The sequence below is a fragment of the Sciurus vulgaris genome (genome assembly GCF_902686455.1).
Source record: "Sciurus vulgaris genome assembly, chromosome: 3".
Classification (NCBI taxonomy): domain Eukaryota; kingdom Metazoa; phylum Chordata; class Mammalia; order Rodentia; family Sciuridae; genus Sciurus; species Sciurus vulgaris.
Window position 1 is genome coordinate 123689322 of NC_136463.1, and position 20195 is coordinate 123709516.

The window sequence follows — 20195 nt, forward strand, 5'->3', positions numbered from 1 at the left end:
TAAGCAGGAGCATTCTACTAGGTTGATCACACTGAACAACATGTAATGAGATACCAGCTTGACATCTCAACCCCGTCCACAACAAGAAAGCGCTAAAAGAGACTGTTGCAACCATTTATTTCCCTCTCTTAAAAACTTTTCTGTTAATTCATGTTAGAATGATCATCTTAATAATGGTGAAATGAAATAATGTCTAGGTATAATAATTTAGTACATAGAATCAGAACACAGATTCAATCTCTTAGCTTGGCAAATATGGCAAACATTAAGAATAAAATTCATATGCTCAAAACATCAAGTAGTATACCAGCAGGTGTCATTGAATTACATGTGCTTGAATGGGATTATATTTAGTCAACTCCTTGAAAGCATCTATAAATAGACACATAAAATAAACATGGGTTCTAGAGTAAAGACCCTAAAAGAAATCAGAATTAACCTCCAATTAATCCAAGATATGTAGGATGTTCAGGTAGAGAGACAAAATTCTAAAAATGCAGGAATCTATGTGTTTTTGCATCACTCACCCAACAGTTGGGTCCAGGGCGATTCCTCTAGGATGCCCCAAGTTTTCAGTTATAAGGGTAACCCGGTGGCTTCCATCCAAATCTGTCACATCTATGCGGTTGACCCTGGTCTCCACCACATAAAGTTTATTATTAATCCAGTCCACAGCCAGATTCTCTGGAGTGTCAACAGAAACATTGAGAACTTCTTGGATATTTAAACCATTGATGTCAACTGAAAAAACCTGAAAGAAAATCCCAAATTATTATATTTCTTAAGCATGACTATAGGCATTGTTTTCCTATTTTCATTCGATCTATCTATTTTATAGATATCAATCATGTAGACCTAAAACAAATTCACTGGAAGCTTGCTATTTTACATTATGGATTACTGGGAGAAGATGGACATTTTCCCAGCATATAGGTGAGGCAAATACAAGAGTTGTTTTTCATTTTTATTTTTGTCTTCTTAAAGCCTGGATTTCCCACACTTGGAAGTTATCAAAAGCTTAAAAAAAGTGGATTTTTGGTAGAGGAGGTGGTTGTGGTAGTTTGATTTTCAGTTATCAAATCAGACTTGCTAATAATTCAAATTCTCAATTTTTAGAAATTCTGTGCAAACTATCATGTAAGTGAATAAGAATTTTATTAATGGTACAAGGAAATGTAAGAGGAAAAAATAAACAAAATTCCATAATTCTTTAGAAGTCTCTAAAACGCATGTTTCAAAAACCTCCATCACATTACTCAAAATTGAAATTAAATCCATCAGACTTTCCATATAAGATGCTGTAATGAATTTTTGGCTGTAACACAAAATTCTGTCAATATTTGTTAACCAATCCTCCATTACAGTTCCATTTAGAAGATGCAGGCAAAAATCTGATTTTTATCATCCAGAAAAGCAGAGCACTTTTTACATTTTTAAATGATCAGGTTTCAAAACTTACTACCAAATATCTATCCAGTTTTGAAAGAATGTCTACCATTTCTTTTAATTAGACTTTTGGACTCCTTTTTGAATAAAATTAAAAGTTGCTCAAGGCTAATCCATATAATAGACTGCTTTGTTTAATAGGTCACATGTAATAGTATAGCACAGAAAGGTGCTGATTAACATAAACTATCTCAAGGGCCTTTTTTGTTAGGAAACAAAGGAACTTTCCCCTCTACTCCCCCAAAATGAGAAGCTATCAACACCTTGTGTTTGAGGTTCTATTCAGTTCCCAAGCTGCACTCCTGAATTTTCTATTTACCTTATCTTGTACGGTGTCTGTCCAAAAAACTCTGTGCAGGTGGTGATGAAAATCCACACCCACAGCCACACCACGATTGTGAGACTCTACTAGGATCTGGAAGCTCCTTCCATGAATATCACCAATTAGCAAATCCCGACCATTGGAGAAGATAACGGAGGCCTCACCAGCTAGATGTGAAGAAGGAAAGCATGATTACTCCAGATGAGCCAGGAAGTGGAGTAGCTTACAACTGATAGACTTTCTGTTATTTTCTTTGATAACATAAACCTCTGATGCAGACAGCCATCAATATACCCATTTTGCTGATAGGAAAACTGAAGCATAAAGATGCCTAATGGAGTACCCCAAAATCATAGTAAGTTAAGAACAGAATCTGGCAAGAGTCTTGATTCCTAGTCCAGGCACTTTCAATGACACTGAAAGGACTGTAGCAGGTATTTCCAAGAATCCTCAATGATCTAGGCACTTTACCTCCATGTGCAACTTTAGATTGTGGATTTTTAATATTTCACTCTGTAAAAACTATAAAAATCATGGTAAGGGTAGACCCAATCTGCTCTGTCTATAAATGTACAAGTATATGAAATCATTTATGAACAAGATTATTCATTGCAATCTTATTTGCAAGAGCTAAAGAAATTATTTAAAAATCCATCAGAAGGGGACTAGTTAAATAAGTTAACTAGCACATATATACTAGCTAGATACAAAAATGGAATACTTTGCCACTATAAAAAAATAGAGGCAAAGTTTTATGTGCTAATATGAAACACTCTCAAAAATATGTTAAGTAACAATAGAAAGATGCAGAATTGAATGTATAGCTTATGAGCATATTCATAAAAAGTGTGAAATATCTATATTTGTATATTCTGATGTATCCATTTAAAAATCTCTAGAATCAAAATAAAGAAACAGCAATTGCCCATGGAGGAGGGGAAGTAGAAACTTGACAGAGGAGAAAAGGGATGGAGGGGGGTATTTTACTTAATTTCTTCTTACAATTTGAAATCATTGAATATACATTACCTATTCCAAAATGAATTAATTCAATGGTTAAAAATCAGCTAAAAGTTAGTACACAACAAATGAAGTATTTCTATGTATGCAAAAACAACTAGAAAATGAACAATTCATAGATCATTGGAACAGTAAAATTCAGAAGGTACCAAAGGCACTTCAAAACCAAGTATGAAATCACAGCTGAAAAAAGGAATTAAGAGCTGGAAGTACAGAACACTTGCCTAGAGTATACAAGACCCTGGGTTCAGTCCCCAGCAGGAAAGAAGGAAGGCAGGGAGGGAGGGAGTTAGTTAAAATTGAGACCCAGAATTTAAAGGTGACAAAACTGCTTTGGAGCACTACCATACTGTTAGACCAATTCCCACAAAATGCCCATGATGAGGATATTCACACAAAATTTTAATTCAAATATAGTATGTTCATTCTGAAATACCCCCAAATTTTCCATGAGCGATACCAAAATTATTTCTATAGATAAATGCCACCTACATGTGTGGTAAATAAATTAATTAAAATTTCAATGTCCTAAAGACAGGCATAAAACTTATTCCACAGCTGTATGTGGGGGTGACATAATAGCCTAGACCAATAAAGAAACCAATAAAATATTAATAATGGTCACCATTAATATAAAAATCAGTCCTTAATAATCAAAGCACAAAATTAATGTTGACCCATTCAACATTCGTGGCAGCCAGGGCCACCCCTGATTTGTGGTGATAAAACCCTGCTGCCTACTTAAGTGCTGACGTTTCTTCCTCATCGACTGTGGAAAGAAAGCCAGCAGAGTCTATTGCTCAGAGATGCAGGTGTCCACCGCGTACGTACTCACAGGAATCATTAGCTTTGCAATGCTTTCCACGCTCCAGTATATACCCTTCTTCACAGTGGCACAGGTGATGGCCCATCCGGTTTTCACACTTCTGGTCACAAATTCCCCATATCTGGCAATCATCAAAATCTGCCACATAAGAAAAACACATGCATAATCACGTTTTTCAGCATTTCTTGAGCACTCTCAGACAAAAACTCCTGGACAAGATGACCCTCCTCTGGAGGTGGGTGCATGTTCCAAATGCTTCAAATGGACGCATTTATGTGCAAATCCATATATATATATATATATATATATATATATATATATATATATATATATGAATAAATGGATTTTTTTTTGGAAAGTGTGCTTTCCAAATGCTATCCACTTGCCCCCATGGCTATCTAAATTTATATTAATTTAATTTTAATTAATCTAAATAATTCATGAATAATTTCTGAAACCATTGCATCCTCAGATCCAACATTCTCCAGATTTCTACAATCTGATTTCATTTGCAGCAAATGTCAGAGTTGTGAGTTGGGTTCTACTACACATGTTGGCTGGTCCCCCACTCCAGGACTCCCAGCTAGAAAAGACTAAGAAAGTTCCAGGATCAAGCTAATTATTCCATTTTTCCCTCCAGGCTAAAACCTAACAACATGGCCCATCGTATCTTTCTTGCCAACTACTATGACTAACCAAAGGCAGGGGACCAATCACCTCTGACACAAGGTAAAAGGCCACATAAGAGTGAAAGGCCCTCATGGATGAATCTCCTCTGGGTCCTCACATTAGCCCCAAGAAAGCTCCGCCTGAGGCTTCACTTCAGTGGGAATTCAAGTATGGGACACTTCCTTGAAAGCCCCCAGAATGTCACACCCTCATTTTGATAGACTATGTGTAAAGGTCTGGAGTCATCTGTGAGCAGGAGTTCTGATGTCAGAGGAAAAACAAAGGAGAAGTCAGAACGGAATTCTTAGGCTCAGAAACCTTTCCTATCACCGGTGCTCCAAGTGCACTTTTGAACAAGTGCGTAAAATCACTGTCACTTTTAATGACTGAGATTGTATCCTTTAGATACCTAGGGTGAAAAACAAAGGCTAATTAAATACCTGTCATCAGTCAAAATGAAGACAAGAAAATGAAAGCAGAATTGAGGGTTTTCGTGAGGGTAGAGAGGATGGTGGAAACCATGTACAACATTGAAACTACTTTACAAACCGCCCCTGTCACACACATACATACCATTATCTTTATCTGTTTTTCTTTCCTTTTTACTCTTTGCCCTTCCTACCAATAAATAATGCTTTGAAAATAATTGAAAACCCCTTCTTAGCTTAGACCCTCTTGGACACCTCTGATCCATCTGACTGTGTGAAACCCCGCCAAGTCGAATGACCTCCCTGCCCTTACTCTGCACCACCATGTCAGCCTGTCAACAAATAGCATGTCCTGTCAATCAGAAACAATGAGCCCAGCAAACTGTTTCAGCATGCCACAGAGCTTGCACTGCCAGGTCAAGACTACCAGAAGCAGATGAATGGCAGAAAGACACCAGATTCATGTCAGGATTCTTCAGTTTTATTCCTGATTATGACCAAGGCATTCACTGGAGAACCATGTCTAAGCTGACAAATGTTTCATAGGCTTCCAACACCTGAAGCTTCTGGAATGAGTCAGCCACACAGGGGGTGTTTGTTGAATCGAAGTGCTTGTGAGAGCAAACCAAATCAGCAATTCCCCTAGAATTTCAGCTCTGCGCAAACAAGTGTAACTGGCTTTTTAATGCCGTGTATTTAAACTAAAGAGTTCTTTTTACAAAGAGAAAAATGAAGTCTTCTTTGAAACAAATGCGAAATAAATGTTAAGCCAACGGCAAATCATGCAATCTTAAAGGACAAGAAAGGTCACAGAAAAGTCTCTGCAGGTGGCAAGGGGCATCACATTCAAAAATGACCTCAAATGTAGGCTTTTGAGCTTTTATCTAAATAAGGTTATCTGTAGTAAAGTTCCAGAAACACACTGGGGACTTGAAAGATATCTGTTGTGGAACTTAAAACTAGTGCACTAGTGTTGGACCACACTACTTCCAATGTGCTGTGAACTAAATATAAATCCCGAAACAATTTTGTGCACAGCATAATATTGCAATTCTCTGTATTGCATTCCTTAGTAGTTTACATGGAGAAACTTAAAACACAATAACCTTGTTATGTCAACTTTCATATTTTCAGGGGCTGCCAAAAATTGAAGCAGCTCAAGCATCTAATGTTTAAGAAACCCTAGACACTTGGAAACACAAGCCAAGGCTCATCACAGACAAATACATTGAAAAGATGGCAAACATGCTAAAGGAACTGTAGGGTGGAAAAGGCTGAGAACAGGTTGTGGGCTTCACAAGGCAGAACCAGGGCATCTGTAAGAACAAATCACTTTAACTGAAAGACTTATGACCTATCAATTTTCAACTACAAGGCAGCTCAGCCCCAGCTCTTCTTTGCAAGTGGAGAAAAGAAAAAAGAAAAGTTGATGTAATACTGAGAATGAGGCTTCTGGTATTTCTATTGGAATTCCTTTTCTACTAGGAGAAAAGGGACTCGCCTAAAGAACTAAAGGGCTGGAAATCGGATTGGCAGCTGGGTGGCAGCAAAGGGGAGTAGAGAAGCCTGACATTTGCCAAAAACAAAGCAGCGGCTTCACCCCCACAGATGAGCACCACTCACAAAGAAGGGATGTTGCCCAAGCAGGGATGCTAGGAAGCACGAGAAGGGCTTCCAGAGAGACACCTACCACATGAGGACGTGCTTGAAAAGTGATTTTAAATTCCCCAACTGCAGCACCAATGCAATAATGATAATAAACTTTAAAATTACATTGAAGGTCAGTTCAGATCATAATATTTTAACTTATAAAATGTTTTGAAATGATGAGACATTTAGGGGCTTTTTAAATCATTCAATTTTTTCAGGGACTCCAGGATCCCTCAGACTGACTTGAATGAACCACTTGATCTTAACCCATCTTGCCAAATGCAGTTACTTAAGAGAAGCAATTAGGTTGTGATCAAACCTGAGACATGAGTTGGGCAAGGTGGTGCACATCTGTAACACCAATGACTCAGGAGACTAAGGCAGGAGGATTGTAAGTTCAAAGTCAGCCTTAGCAACTTAGCAACACCCTAGCTAACTTAACAAGACCCTGTCTCAAAGTAAAAATAAGAAGGGTTGGGGATGTGGCTCATGGGTTAAGTGCCCCTGAGTTCAATCCCCAGTACCAAAAACAAAACCTGAGACATCGTCCTAATATTAAAAACCTAAAATTGCCAGTTTTGAACACCATGAGAATAAACTCAACTGGATTACTTAACCGAATGTGAAAATCCAGTTTTTCTTAGCATATTATTGTTCTCAGTAACACTGAGGAACAGACTTTCTCAAGAATTTCAAGTTAAATTTGCCAATTAGAGTTTACTTTGGGTACAAAAAGGTTCTTCTGGCTATAAATAGTTAAGATCAACCACTTTTAATAAAATATAATTACACTGGAACCCAAGGGCTAAGTGAGAGTACAGAGTAAATAATCTCACTAGCTTTATCCAAATTCAATATTAAAATTTTAGAAATTTATTTTAAATTCTGGGGCTGAGGATGTAGCATGTGCTAGGCCATGGGTTCAATTCCTACTACCCAAAAAAATAAAATCTAAAAATACAATAAAAGTATTTCATATGCATGTCATGTCTGTTTGTTTGTTTAAATCTAGAAATCCCTAAAGAATCTCAAATTCTAAGGATCCAAAGAACATAAAGTCTGGGAAAAATTGTGAATCATCTAAGTTTTGGAGATCCATAAATTGAACTGTTTAAAAATATTTTTAGTTGTAGATGGACACAATATTTTATTTTGTTTATTTTAACATGGTATTGAGGATTGAACCCAGTGTCTCACATTTGCTAGGCAAGCACTCCACCACTGAGTTACAACCCCAGCCCAACTAACTTTACTGAATTGTTTCAATTGCCTCCCAAATGCCTTTCTCCAACACCATGAAAACAAAGTTTCTTTAAACCTCTGTGATCATGTTCTGCCTATATGTTTGTTATTCAGGTACTAAAAATAAGAAAGAAAGAAAAAGAAATAGGAGTTACAAACTCATTGTCCAAATCCTAGGAAATCAAATGGCGATTTCTAATTCTCCTAACATAAGGCTCCATCTTTCTCACAAAGAATTATGCTGACATCAGATTCAAAAATCTCCCCGTGGGAGGAATCATTTTTATAATTCAGATAAGAGAGATGTGGGGAAATAATTTGGCCAATTGGTGTCTAGCTCAAGGGTAACCACTAGCTGGAAGCATCATGATAAAAGAATTTGCTTGTCTTGAATGTCAATTCCAAGCAAAGGTGAAAAGCAATGGAATTAACATTCCACACAGTACAGGCAGTAGCCCACCAACATGGTCACCAGAGCAGTGACCTGGTGATCCTCCGGTTCAGCAGATGACAACTCTAGTGGCTGGATCCTGGGGACATTTGTGCTTCCTGGAGAAGAGGCCAGGGGAGTTTGATGGGATGAAAGCAGTGGCTATCTATCCATCACATGAATGGAAGTATCTCAGCATTGCATAACCATCCTGGCCATACCAACCCTGCTTTCAAACCCTGATAAAAGAAACACAAAGGACAACCCCCATCTTCAGACAGCAGACAGTTCCACGAGATGGTCAACTCACTCAACACAAATCCACTCCTTAGCTTACTGCACTTCACAAAAGCTTTTTTGAGTTAAAACTTACTCTTACCAGGTTTTCTTTGGGTGTTATGCTGCTCCTGTTATACAGACAATCACTCCTATCCACAATTACAAACTCCTTCATGTCAGGATCCTGGAACCCATCAGTAAACTGTGATGAAAGGCCAGGAGCTCCCACCTGTCACTTACCAACACAGGTGCGACTGTCATTATGGTTGATGACATAAGCTGGAGGGCAGAAACAATCTCCTCCATATGGTGTCTTGTGGCACTGGTACTCACAGTTTAAAAGAGAGCACCTGCTCATACCTAGACAGAGAAAAAAATCTTTGTTAAATGTATAGTAACCTCTGGACAAGGCCGATCTACCCAGAAGCTTTTATTCTGCAAGTAAAAGCTGCATGTGAATGTCATAGAGATACAGGGAGTCTATCACAATCAAGCCTTTCTGCAACATTGTGTAATAAAAGCTTGATCCAAATTTTAAAAAAGAAAAAAAATCCTTTTTAAAAATTACAACTACTGTTACATCCAAGTTATTATAAATGCTATTTATGGAAAAATCAGGTTATAAGTTTTTTTGTCCACTTTGTAGAAAAGGCTAAGAACTCCCAAGTATCTTCACTGACAATATGCCCTAAAAATATTAAATGTGGCTAGCTTCAAGTGGTGAGATTTCAGGGTATTATAATTTTTTCATGTTGTTAATTTTTGCTTTTTAACTTTTGACAATGACTGCATATCTCATTTAATTTATGTTTTGGTGGACAGATTCATATTTTTTATTTAATTTTTTTCTTTGTTCTAATTAGCTATACATGACAGTAGAACACATTTATACATTTTGATCAATCATACATAAATGGAGTATAATTTCTCCTTTTCCTGATTGTACATATTTGTAGGATCACATCAGTCATGCAGTCATATACTTACTTTTAAGCTTTTATGATAGAGTTCACAGGTGAAAAGGTGGGGGATGCCATAGAAGTCTCAGCATATTTATATATTATAAGTTTTGTCAGGGAAAAAAGTCTTTGGGGTTACAGTTACATGGACACAGCGAGGCAAACACAGGTCTGTGTATGGCTGATGAAATCAAGGCTATACATTATATTTCCCTGCAGGACAATCATCTGTCCACACAGTTTATGTGTTGGTGGTAGGGGTTATATTCTACAACTGCTAAAAATGGCAGGGGAGACTAACCCTATGTCCTCATAAATGAGTTGATCCCACAAAATATTGTCAAACAACACTGCTTGGCAAATCCAGTGTTACCACGGGGGTTGGGGGGAACTTCAAAGTACATAACCTAGGAACCAGAGGCATTTGTGGGTAGGGAGTTACAGCCAGACAAGACTTCTTTCCATAAGTAAAAGACAAGAAATAAAATCTCCAGAAGAGGACAGGCAGGAGTCACAGCTCACAGAAGAGCACTTGCCTAGTGTGCAGAAGGCCCCGGATTTGACCCCAACACTACAAATAATAATAATATAACAACATCTCCAGAACAACTTTACAATCATCAAAATTGTCATTAAGATAAATCTCCCTGTTGGAGGGGAAACCACATTTTTTTTAATTCTGCCATCAAGAAACGGAAACTACTTCTTCAAGCCATTCCAGGCTTAGCCAAGTGTCATGACATAATCACTAAGACATTAGCAAACATGACATAGGCTTCAGCACCAGGGTTTGCTCTTTCCACTATCACAAAAACAAGCCTGGGCTAGCATCCTGACATTCGAGTGAGCTGGTCTAGGCCAGAACAACTACTAATTAGCCTACAGAATTGTGAGAAATAATAAAAGGTTTGCTATTTAAGCCACTAAGTCTTGGAGAACTGTGGTGCAAATGACAACTGATACGCGTGGTATGTGAGAATCTGTTCTGAAAGCTACCCAGACATTTTCCACACTCACCACAATATCTTCCACTAGTGGTACTGTTTTCATCTTCTCCTCCCGGACAATCTAAAATTCCATCACAAACTTGAAATATCGAGATGCATCGTCCAGACTCTGGGCAGGCCCATTCTCTTGGGTAGCATACATGATGACGATGATTGCTATCTGTCAGGGGAAAAGAAGACAGAGTTACAGGCCATATGAGAGGGGGGATCATCTCTTTTACTCCATGATTAAGAGAAGATAAAAAATGGGCTGGGGTTGTAGCTCATGGTAAAGTGCTTGCCTAGGATGCGTGAAGCACTGGGTTTGATCCTCAGCACCACATAAAAATAAATAAGTAAAATAAAGGTATTGTATCCATCTACAACTAAAAAAAATTTTAAAAAAAATATAAAAGATAAAAACCAAGTACAACAGAAATCCACAAATGACCTATGTTGTACAATAAATTCAGTTTCTTACTCTACTATTAGCCTTTTATTGAGATTCTAAGGAATGACAAAATGGAATTATTTAAGTTCCACTCTTTTTGGAGGAAGGATCCCCCAATCAAGCTGTTAGAACAAAAATTAGATTAGAACCTGAAATATTAACAATATTCACAACCCCTGAAGAGAAGGTCCAATTATTTAAATCACAAATTACAGGATAAGGGCCATCAAGGTAACTCCAGGGCTCCTGAGTTTGGGTTTTGGTTGTTTGATTTCTTTTATTTAGTGAAATTTTGACAGTAGAAGGAAAACCATAATTCCTGGAACACTGAAACATGAGGCCAATGAATGTTTCCATAACAAACACCACCTTTATTACATCTGGGACTGGAACAGTGCAGGCAATTTGCAGTATGGTATGGTGTTACTTCAGGACTTCAGGACAGCTGCTGATAGCAGCAAGGTAAGGAAGTCAATGGCATTTCCAATTACTTTATCAAATAATTTTTAAACAATCGATTGGACAGTAGTCTACCCTCGAGTGTGGCCTGTCCATCACCACTGAATGTCAATGACTTATCTGGAAATCAGAATTTGAAAAACCCAAAACAAAACAAAACTGGACAATTACCACAGTTCAAAGTTATTTTAAAAGGTTGTAAGTCCAAGAGAAATAACACTTTACATGGTTTTAAAGGTTGTAAGGTCTAAGAGAAAACATTTCACCCAAATTTTCCCACCTCCCCCAGTCTACAACTTTTACACAGGTAAAGTAGGCAGGGTGGAATATAGAAGAAAGAGTCAGAGTATAATATAAAAGAGGGAGAGATGGTTCCAACTATTTTGCCTTAATGATGGGAAGAAAAGGATTGAAATTTGTGCTATATTTGGGTTCAGTCTTTTTAGAAAAAGCTAGTGGAGTTACCTTCTTCTAAACCACCCACTAAGTGCCTAAATGACTCCTTAAATCCCAGACAATCCTGAGGCTTGTTTGTCACACAGCAAAATTTCCAACAAGGAAGGTAGGAAAAACTTAAAGAAAATGTTTTTTACAGCAGGAAACTCTCCCTCTCCTTACCACAGCCATCTTCATCTCCATAGTCTTGACAGTCGTCCTGTCCATCACAAACCCAGTTTTGATGAATGCACTGGCCATCAGGGCAGGTGAACTGGTGGCCACCACAGGTCTGATAGTCTAGAAGAAAAGAACAGCTGCACCACAAAGACACAAATTGCTTTGGTCAAAAGTCCAAGTGCTCACCTCGCTGCCTCAACTGGGCTCCTGGAAACTGAAGTTTCTACATCAGTATCTTGACAAAAATGAAAGAAGCAGGAAGAGAAGAAGAAAGACAAGAAGAAGGAAAGATAATAGCAGCTTTGGGTCCAGAAAGTGAACTAAGGTGCCACTCTCTATTTCTCAAGATTAAAAACCTAGCAATAGGCTGACACAGAACAGAGGATGCAAACTGATCAACATGCTGGACCTGCCAATGTCCAACATTCTCTTAATTTACCACAAGCCCCATAATAGCTATTTAGGACCAAATGATTCTGAGTCACCATCCATGATGTCACAGTCTCTTTAAGACTGTCACTGAAATAGGCCCAGATTCCAGAAAGGAAATCAGGCACCACTCATAGAAAATTAGGATGATAATGAAAATATTCAGTGACCCCATAAGCCATGGGTACCAACTGATCAAAATAGATGCAGAGAAAAATCATAGTAAATAAATGAAACCTGCCAGTGAATTAGAATTAATAAAATCGGTCTCCTTTTTAGTATTACATATTCAAAAACATGAGTCAAGAGTCAAGAGATGGCAGCAGTAAGAGAAAGGGTGTTCGAACTGCAGGCTGCAGCACAGAAGTAAAAGTTGGGTCAGGGCAAAGAAGCAGAGGCAACAAAAGCCATCTAAACACACTGAAACTTTCCTGACCCTTCAACTTGAATGTGGCAGCAATTTCAAAGTAAAGAAGAAAGGAAAACCATTGCTAGTAGGGAGCTCCTTCCCTTTCGAGGTATCATGCACTCTATTATCAAAGTTATTGGATCCACTCCTGAGCTATGGGTAATTTGAACCTGTGATACAATATAACCTGCACCCTTGCAGTCTCAGGAAAGACTGCAAACGATCCATCAGCAACCCTTCAACTCCACACAGAACTTTGAAAGATAAAGGAAGCCAGGCCCAACAACATGGTTAAGGCTCAAGCCATGGCCCCCACATGAACTTTTAGCTCCATGTACAATCAAACACAGTGAGTCTTTCCTTGGGAAAAAAAAATGGGTATTTGGTGGGGAAAAACAAAAACAAACAAAATGCTCCAAACCACATGACCCAGCATAAGGAATCACCGTACTGCAATTATGTTCATCACTGTTGTCTTCACAGTCGTGGTCATGGTCGCAGACATAGGCCCGAGGGATACACTCTCCGCTGCCACACTGAAACTCGTTGTGCAAGCATGTCTCAGCTGGGACACAAGGTTAAGAAAGGAAAGAAAAGAGAATTTCAATTCCACTGCAGCCATTCACTTCACAGGAAGATTCTGTCTCAAGTTTAAAAAGATGATCTTATTTATCAGGAGTATGCTCGCAAAAGTTTAACAAGCCATTCTCCAGCTCTGTAGTGTTTGCCAATTATCATGGTGTAAATACTCCCACCAGCAGCTGACTTCAGACCACCAACATGAATCCACTGAATGTGGGCTTGATAATTGGCTCTCTCAAGCTTCAACACACCACTGCACCTCTCACACACATATACTTACTACAGTTGTCTTCATCAGAGGAGTCTCTGCAATCAACTTTCAAATCACACTTCTGACTCGTGTTATAGCAGGCTCCATTAGCACACGTAAGCTGCTCGCATACTGGATATTCTATTTTTTTAAAAGAACAAAAAGAGTAAATGAACCTTAAATTAAGACATTTCTGTAGCACACATTTCTTGAGTGACAGCTATATGCTAGGCACTAAACGGTGAACATATATTGATACACAAAGAGACATGGTCCCTGGCCTGTTAGATGAAAGAGAGGGACCATAAGACACAAACAGCAAATGACAAACTGGGTTAAGTGTTAATGCAGAAACTAGGAAGGTTATGAAACTGAACAGTAGGGGGATTTGGAAACCCAGAGATCTCTCCCTTGAAGAAGTAAGTGGCTTTTGAGTGGAGAGCTAAAGAATTGGAAAGAATTTAACAGTTCAAAATGGAACCTTCTTTTACATAATACAGATGACATCCCAGGTAATTCATATACCACCGCACATGCTCTGAGAAATGAAGGGTCATTTCTTTCACTAAAGTGTCAGAAAAAGAAAGTAGGTCCAAGCCCAGGGTGTCACTCAGCAGCTATTTGCTCTTACTCAATTGCTTATCCTCTCTCTGTCACTACTTCCTTTTCCCCATATCTGAATAATCTACTGCAGCCAGCAGAAGGACCTAAAAAGACAATGTCTAGCAACTGAGAAGCATAATTGTTCCACAAGCACAAATCACAGCCATCCCTCAGTATCTACAGTAAATACTGTAGTAGATTGGTTCCAGGACCACCCAATGGATACCAAAACCCAAAGATACCCAAGTCCCTTATGTAAAATGGTGCAGTATTTGCATTATAACCTACACACATCCATCCATATACTTTAAGTAATTTCTAGTTTACACATAATACCTAACGCATAAGTGCTATGTAAGTACTATCATACTATATTGTTCAGGGAATAATGAGAAGAATGAAGCCTGTGCATGTTTTGTATAGGCACAATTTTTTCCAAATATTTTTACCTACAGTTAGTTGAATCCACTCAATGGGAAACCCATGGATTCCGGGGCAGGGAGATAACTGTCCTATTGCCACATTATATACGTATAGTCACCTCACTGCTATTAACTATATGCTTAACTCTGGTTTTCTAAGTCACAGAAGAAAATCAGGATGTCCCTTGCAGAACAAACACTGTCTGTCCCTCCTATTTCCCCAGTCTTGGAACATGTATCTCTCATGACTCCTCACTATACGATTGGTTCTACTGGTTGCTTATCTGTTTCCCCTGTGGCTTAATAAAAATCCCTGATGACAAAAGGGTTTAACATTTTAGAATTCTTAGCAGTGGAACACTACTCATTACGCTCAAGAAATGCTCAATATTGCTACTGAGTTATCACAGGAAAACATCTTAAACAGTTTTTGAAATATTTTGAACATCTGCTTCATATGGTCTTTGGCTACTCTATTTCCCACATGTATGATATCTTCCTTGGTATATCTTTTTAATTAAAGATGTTTCCTACTGATTCTCAGATGGTCTTCAGATTTCTTTTTAACCAAGAAAAAGGTATGTCTTAGTTAAGATTTCAAATATCAGATAACACAGTTACACACTGAGGCTAAATTTGCATTTAAGAACTCAATGTGATGTTCTAGAGACATATAAAGATCAGACAATTCTTTGGATGATTCCAAAGTCTTTTCAATCAGAAACTGTGTACAAAATTCTGTGCTAAAACTGCATTAAAGTAGCACCCTGTTAAAAATTCACTTTTTTAAAAAAAATGGACTCTCAAGTGATCTTTGCATGTTTTGTGCATAGTAAAGGCATAAGCCTAAATCTTCTCATCTCCAGAAGTTCAAACCTCAACTATCAAGGGTCCTTGAGTATATAACTTGCAAAAGTTACACAGAGTCAGTCACATAAAATGGAAGGCTCTTTTCCATGACACTCCAGCTGCTTCAAGATGAAGCTGAATATGTCCTTCCCAGCTAAAAGCAAAAAAAAAAAAAAAAAAAAACTCACTGAAGCCGACAGTGAACACCAACCTCCTACTGTTTATGAGAAGAGTATGGCCACAAAAGTTGCTGTTATGCTACATGGGTAAAGATTAGAAGGGTCCTATGGTCTGAATCAGTGGTAGTAACAATGAACAAGGTTTCCCCATGAAGTAGGTGTCCTGACCCATGACCACTACATCCACCTGCTACTGAGTAAGAGGAGAATGCCCATCACAAACCAGGAGAATTGGAGAAAGAAAGTACAAATCTGTTAGGGGTTGTACCATAGATGCCAATCTGAGTGTTTTCAACTTGGCTACTTGGGGTGAAAAAGGGGGAAAGAAAGATATTCCTACACTGACTGATATTAGTGTGTCTGATCACTCGAGGTCCAAGTTGGCATAATCTGCAAACCTTTCCATCTCTAAAGAAGATATTTGCCAGGCAAGGTGGTACATGCCTATAATCCTAGTGGCTCAGGAGGATCACAAGTTCAAAGTCAGCCTCAGCAACTTAGTGAGGCCCTAAGCAATTCAGCAAGACCCTGTCTCTAAATAAAATATAACAAAGGGCTGGGGATGTGGCTCAGTGGTCAAGTGCCCCTGAGTTCAATCCCTGGTACTGAAAAAAAAAAAAAAATGGTGTCCATCAATATGTTGTCAGAAAGTCCTTAAACAAAGAAGGTAAGAAACCAAGTACTCAGCATCTTGTCACTCCATGTGCCCTGGAACATAAATGCCAGCATATTGCTCTGAAGAAACAGTGTACTAAAATGATAAGAGGCTGCAGAATATGCTGAACTTTTGGCCAAGAGACTAAAAGAGGCCAAAGAAAAATGCCAGGAAAAAATTTCTGAGAGACTCAGGCTGTCCTCTCCAATTCTGAGTCCAGTCAAATAAAACTTTGGGTGTAATAAATAAATAAGATCAATCCTCAGGGGGAGAAAATGGAAGGCATGTTAAATAGCTGTTTGAAGTTCTAAATTTTTCTGAACTTTGTTTTATTTAATAATCCAAAAATGAGTTACTACTTAAGGTTACTGCTGTCTTTCCATCACTAAGATAGTATGTTTTGTAAAAGTGCCTTTAGATGGTTCAGACAACTCTGTTTACTAATTCTGTCTTCAAGAGATGCAAAAGGCCAGGTGAGGCCAGCAAGCAATTCCCTCCCCACCATGTACCAGATAGCTCCTGGTGTCAGTGTGTTATCTAGCCTTTTAAGAGCAGCAGCAAACAGAAGGGGAAAAAAAAAAAAAAAAGAAAGAAATCTTTAAAAACTCAGCTCTTTGCAACAGATAAGCTATCTGTCAAGAGGAAGATGTATTTGAACTGGGACGGTACCACACATTTTGTGATTATTATGGATATGAGGGATCTGGGAAAAATATATTAGGCAGGTCTCTTGTTTTCTCTGTCCTGCTTTTTGAGAGTCAGTGCCATAAAACTGAAAGACAAAGAACCAAACCAGTACAGACTGACAGTGCTCATGCCCCCAAACAACCGGGCCAGCTTGATGTCATCAGGGAGGGTACTGTGTTGGCCAAAGGTCAGCAGTTCGACAAACAGTTTTATCTCCATCCATGCTGATAATGAATCTCTCTCAATCAGCAGAGGACCCTCTCAACCCCTGCACACCTTCTGGTCTTTTTATGCGTAGATAACCTGAGGTATATGCCCACAGGAAGGACTGTTCAATGCTCTCTGATTCACTAAATATAGAAAATACTTGGAAATATATTTCCAAATGGTTTTCTCCTTTGGAGACCTACACAGAGGGAACAGGATTTTGCTCTGAGAAAAGAAAGAAATGAACAGATCCTACTTCTCATGCTGAAGACATTCATTAATGAGTTTCAATATACTCCAGGAAACAGGAAGTCACAATCCTTTGAGTTTCCCATTGGGAGATATCTAAAAATCTTATTTTTTGTTTTATATGCTTGGCAAGACTGAGGCTAATCCTATAAACTTTTTCCCATGGAGCAAATCCATTAAGGGGCTGAAATGTCCTACAGAATTCTAAATATGGGGAAAGTGCAATGTGTGAGGACACCACATAAAGAACACAAAGGAACTCTTCCTTCTGAGCTTTATTTAATGGAGAGATTAACAAGTTCCTATTAACTAATGTCCAGACGTTTAGTTTATCTGACACAAAAATGTGAGAACACCCTTTTCCCACCACCCCTTGCCTCTCTCTTCTAGTTACTTTCTCCCAGTTCCAAATGATACATGCTCAGGTTTGCCCACCCCTCACCAAATGAAGAGCTGCCCCAAAATATGCCTAGAAGATTGATACTTGAAGATTTGTGAAATGTTTTCTGTCAATAATTTAATTCAGAGTAAGAAAGTTTCATGCTATACTTCTGTTTATAAAATCAAGAAAGATGATGTGGAAATGTAGTCTGAGGACCTGAGAAACTTCCCACGATGGAAATCATTTACAGTAGATCAAGATATAAATATAAGGTGCTATTCTTTAAAATTATCTTGTCAGGGAGAATGTACATATATCCTATTTTTACAATTTGACAAATTGGCCAAAAAGAATATAGAAAATAAGGCAAACAGATTATAAAGGAAGAGAGGGCAGATGGGCATGGTGGCACATGCTTGTAATCCCAGCCTCCTGGGGAGACTGAGACAGAAGAAACACAAGTTGAAGGTCAGCCTAGGCAACATAGCAAGATCCCGTCTCAAAATAAAAATAAAGTGAACTTGGGACATAGCTCAGTGGTAGAGCACCCCTGGGTCCAATCCCCAGTACCACAAGAAAAGAAAGGAAGAAAGAAGGAAAGAAGGAAGGGGAAGGCATCTTAAATGTAGATTTAAAAACTTGAGCCCAAGATTGAAAAAAAAACAAGACATTATTGATTTAAGTGCAGCCCAGACACATGGGACTTCTCAAGGTTGCAGTCATCCTTTTAACCCTGTTTCTTATTCTGGCTCTAAGGCAGGCTAATCCAGTCAAAGTAATGATTTGCCAGAAAAAGTTACTAGTTGGACTGCCAGCACTTAGTTGTGAGTACCACCCACAAAGTTAAATAAGCAACACCATCATCATCATCATCGTCGTCATCACTGGTAACACATACTAAACACTGTGTAACACAAACATGTTCAAGTACTCGATATGTATGAACTTAATTCACCCTTAGAACTACCCCATGAGGTGAACACTTTGATTTCTCCCATTTTCTACACAGGGGGCCTTCAAAAATAATTTGAAGTTACTTTCAATTAAATACATATATATAAATACATGTGTGTATATATAACATATAAATACATAAAATCAGATTTTTTAAATGGAAATAGAAAATCAACACCTTGGAAAAAGAAAGAAAATATGGTTGTCCCAAGGGCTGGCAGAATTGCACTCACAGGTCTATTTTGGTCTGAACCACTTTAAGGAAACTAAAGTCAAAAAGGGAAACACAAGAAGTTATCAAGGTTTCCTTATCCTCCTCCCTTTGTAGTAGCCAGGTCTTAAGCCCCAAACTCCTATCTAGTCTCTATCAGTTGGAATCTGATCTTAGAAATGTGCCTGAGCAGGTGCTCCAAGGTCTCTGGATCTGCAGCCCCTCCATCTTCCCATACACAGGGCTATCACCAAAAATGCAGAGCAGATAATGATAGAGTACTAAATTCCTTCAAAATAAGTTTTAAAAAATCTCAAACAAGCTCTAATCAGAAGTAAACAAGAAACAAGATGGAAAATTGGACATCAAAAGCTCCAGAGAACTGTGCAAAGAAGTAAGAGGCCTTGTCACGGGTGAACAAACATGTATATGGTGCACTATATTCAGTGACACTGGTTCTACACAGGAGCTATAGGCCCACATGTTTTCACTCAGGGCCACAAAATACTTTTGGTTGTTGTCCCTATCTCTTCCTTAACGATTATTTCCAGTGACCTACTGGGCAGAATATACAGGCAAAGCCTAGTCGAAGAGACAGGAAGACTAACTGCACTCCAGGACTATGGGAGGCCACATTCCAGTCACATTCAATAGCACTGTCCCTCTCCTGGGAACTTAGACCAAGATAATTGAATAGTCATCAGCAAATCCTTGTGGGGTAAATGTCGATAGGCCAGGAACCAGTTATTCCTCCGAGCACAGCCTACCTTAGTTAGAATTCTACTCTACTGAAGATATTGGCTATTGAAATCTGACTTCCTGGTTACTGTGAAAAAAGAAGTAAATGACAAGCAAAGTAGAAATTTCCACAGCCTTTCTTAAACATTTCATTCAAAAGTAATTTTTGCACATCTGTAGGTGAGCTAAATACTAGATAAAGCAATGAAAATCCCTGCTCTTGTGGAACTTACTCTCTGTTTGGAAGAAAGGAATAATGGACATTCAAGTAAATGTGGCATAGAAAAAAGTTACAAAAATAAAAGAGAAAAATAATAAAAAGTGACAGTGGAAAGCAGCTCTGTGAGGTGATATTTGAACAAGAACCATTAAGTTCAGCAAAATGGCAGTCAGTAAAGAATCACAAGAATGTTTTTAGAGGATTGGTGGACATACAGGACCACTTTCAGTAGCCTCAAGAAAGAAAGAAGGAGAGTAACTAGAAACAGTCATTAAAGATCCTTCCACACCACATTTTTGTAAAATGGAGCACAGAAATTGGGCAACAGCTGAGAGAGATCTTAGAGTCTTTTTCAAGACAGGAAATATTTACAAAGCACTTGGATGA

At 38.4% G+C, this 20195-nt stretch overlaps 1 protein-coding gene across 1 annotated transcript in view; it reads right to left on the minus strand.

The window, feature by feature from the left end:
- The window catches only part of LOC306656559 (low-density lipoprotein receptor-related protein 2-like), a 244423-nt gene that overhangs the window by 168078 nt on the left and 56150 nt on the right, over positions 1 to 20195 (minus strand). Inside the window, 8 exon segments of the mRNA XM_079131902.1 lie at positions 528 to 751; positions 1766 to 1935; positions 3624 to 3752; positions 8553 to 8672; positions 10289 to 10438; positions 11786 to 11902; positions 13072 to 13185; positions 13483 to 13593. Of these exon segments, the coding sequence (XP_078988028.1) occupies positions 528 to 751; positions 1766 to 1935; positions 3624 to 3752; positions 8553 to 8672; positions 10289 to 10438; positions 11786 to 11902; positions 13072 to 13185; positions 13483 to 13593 (1135 nt within the window).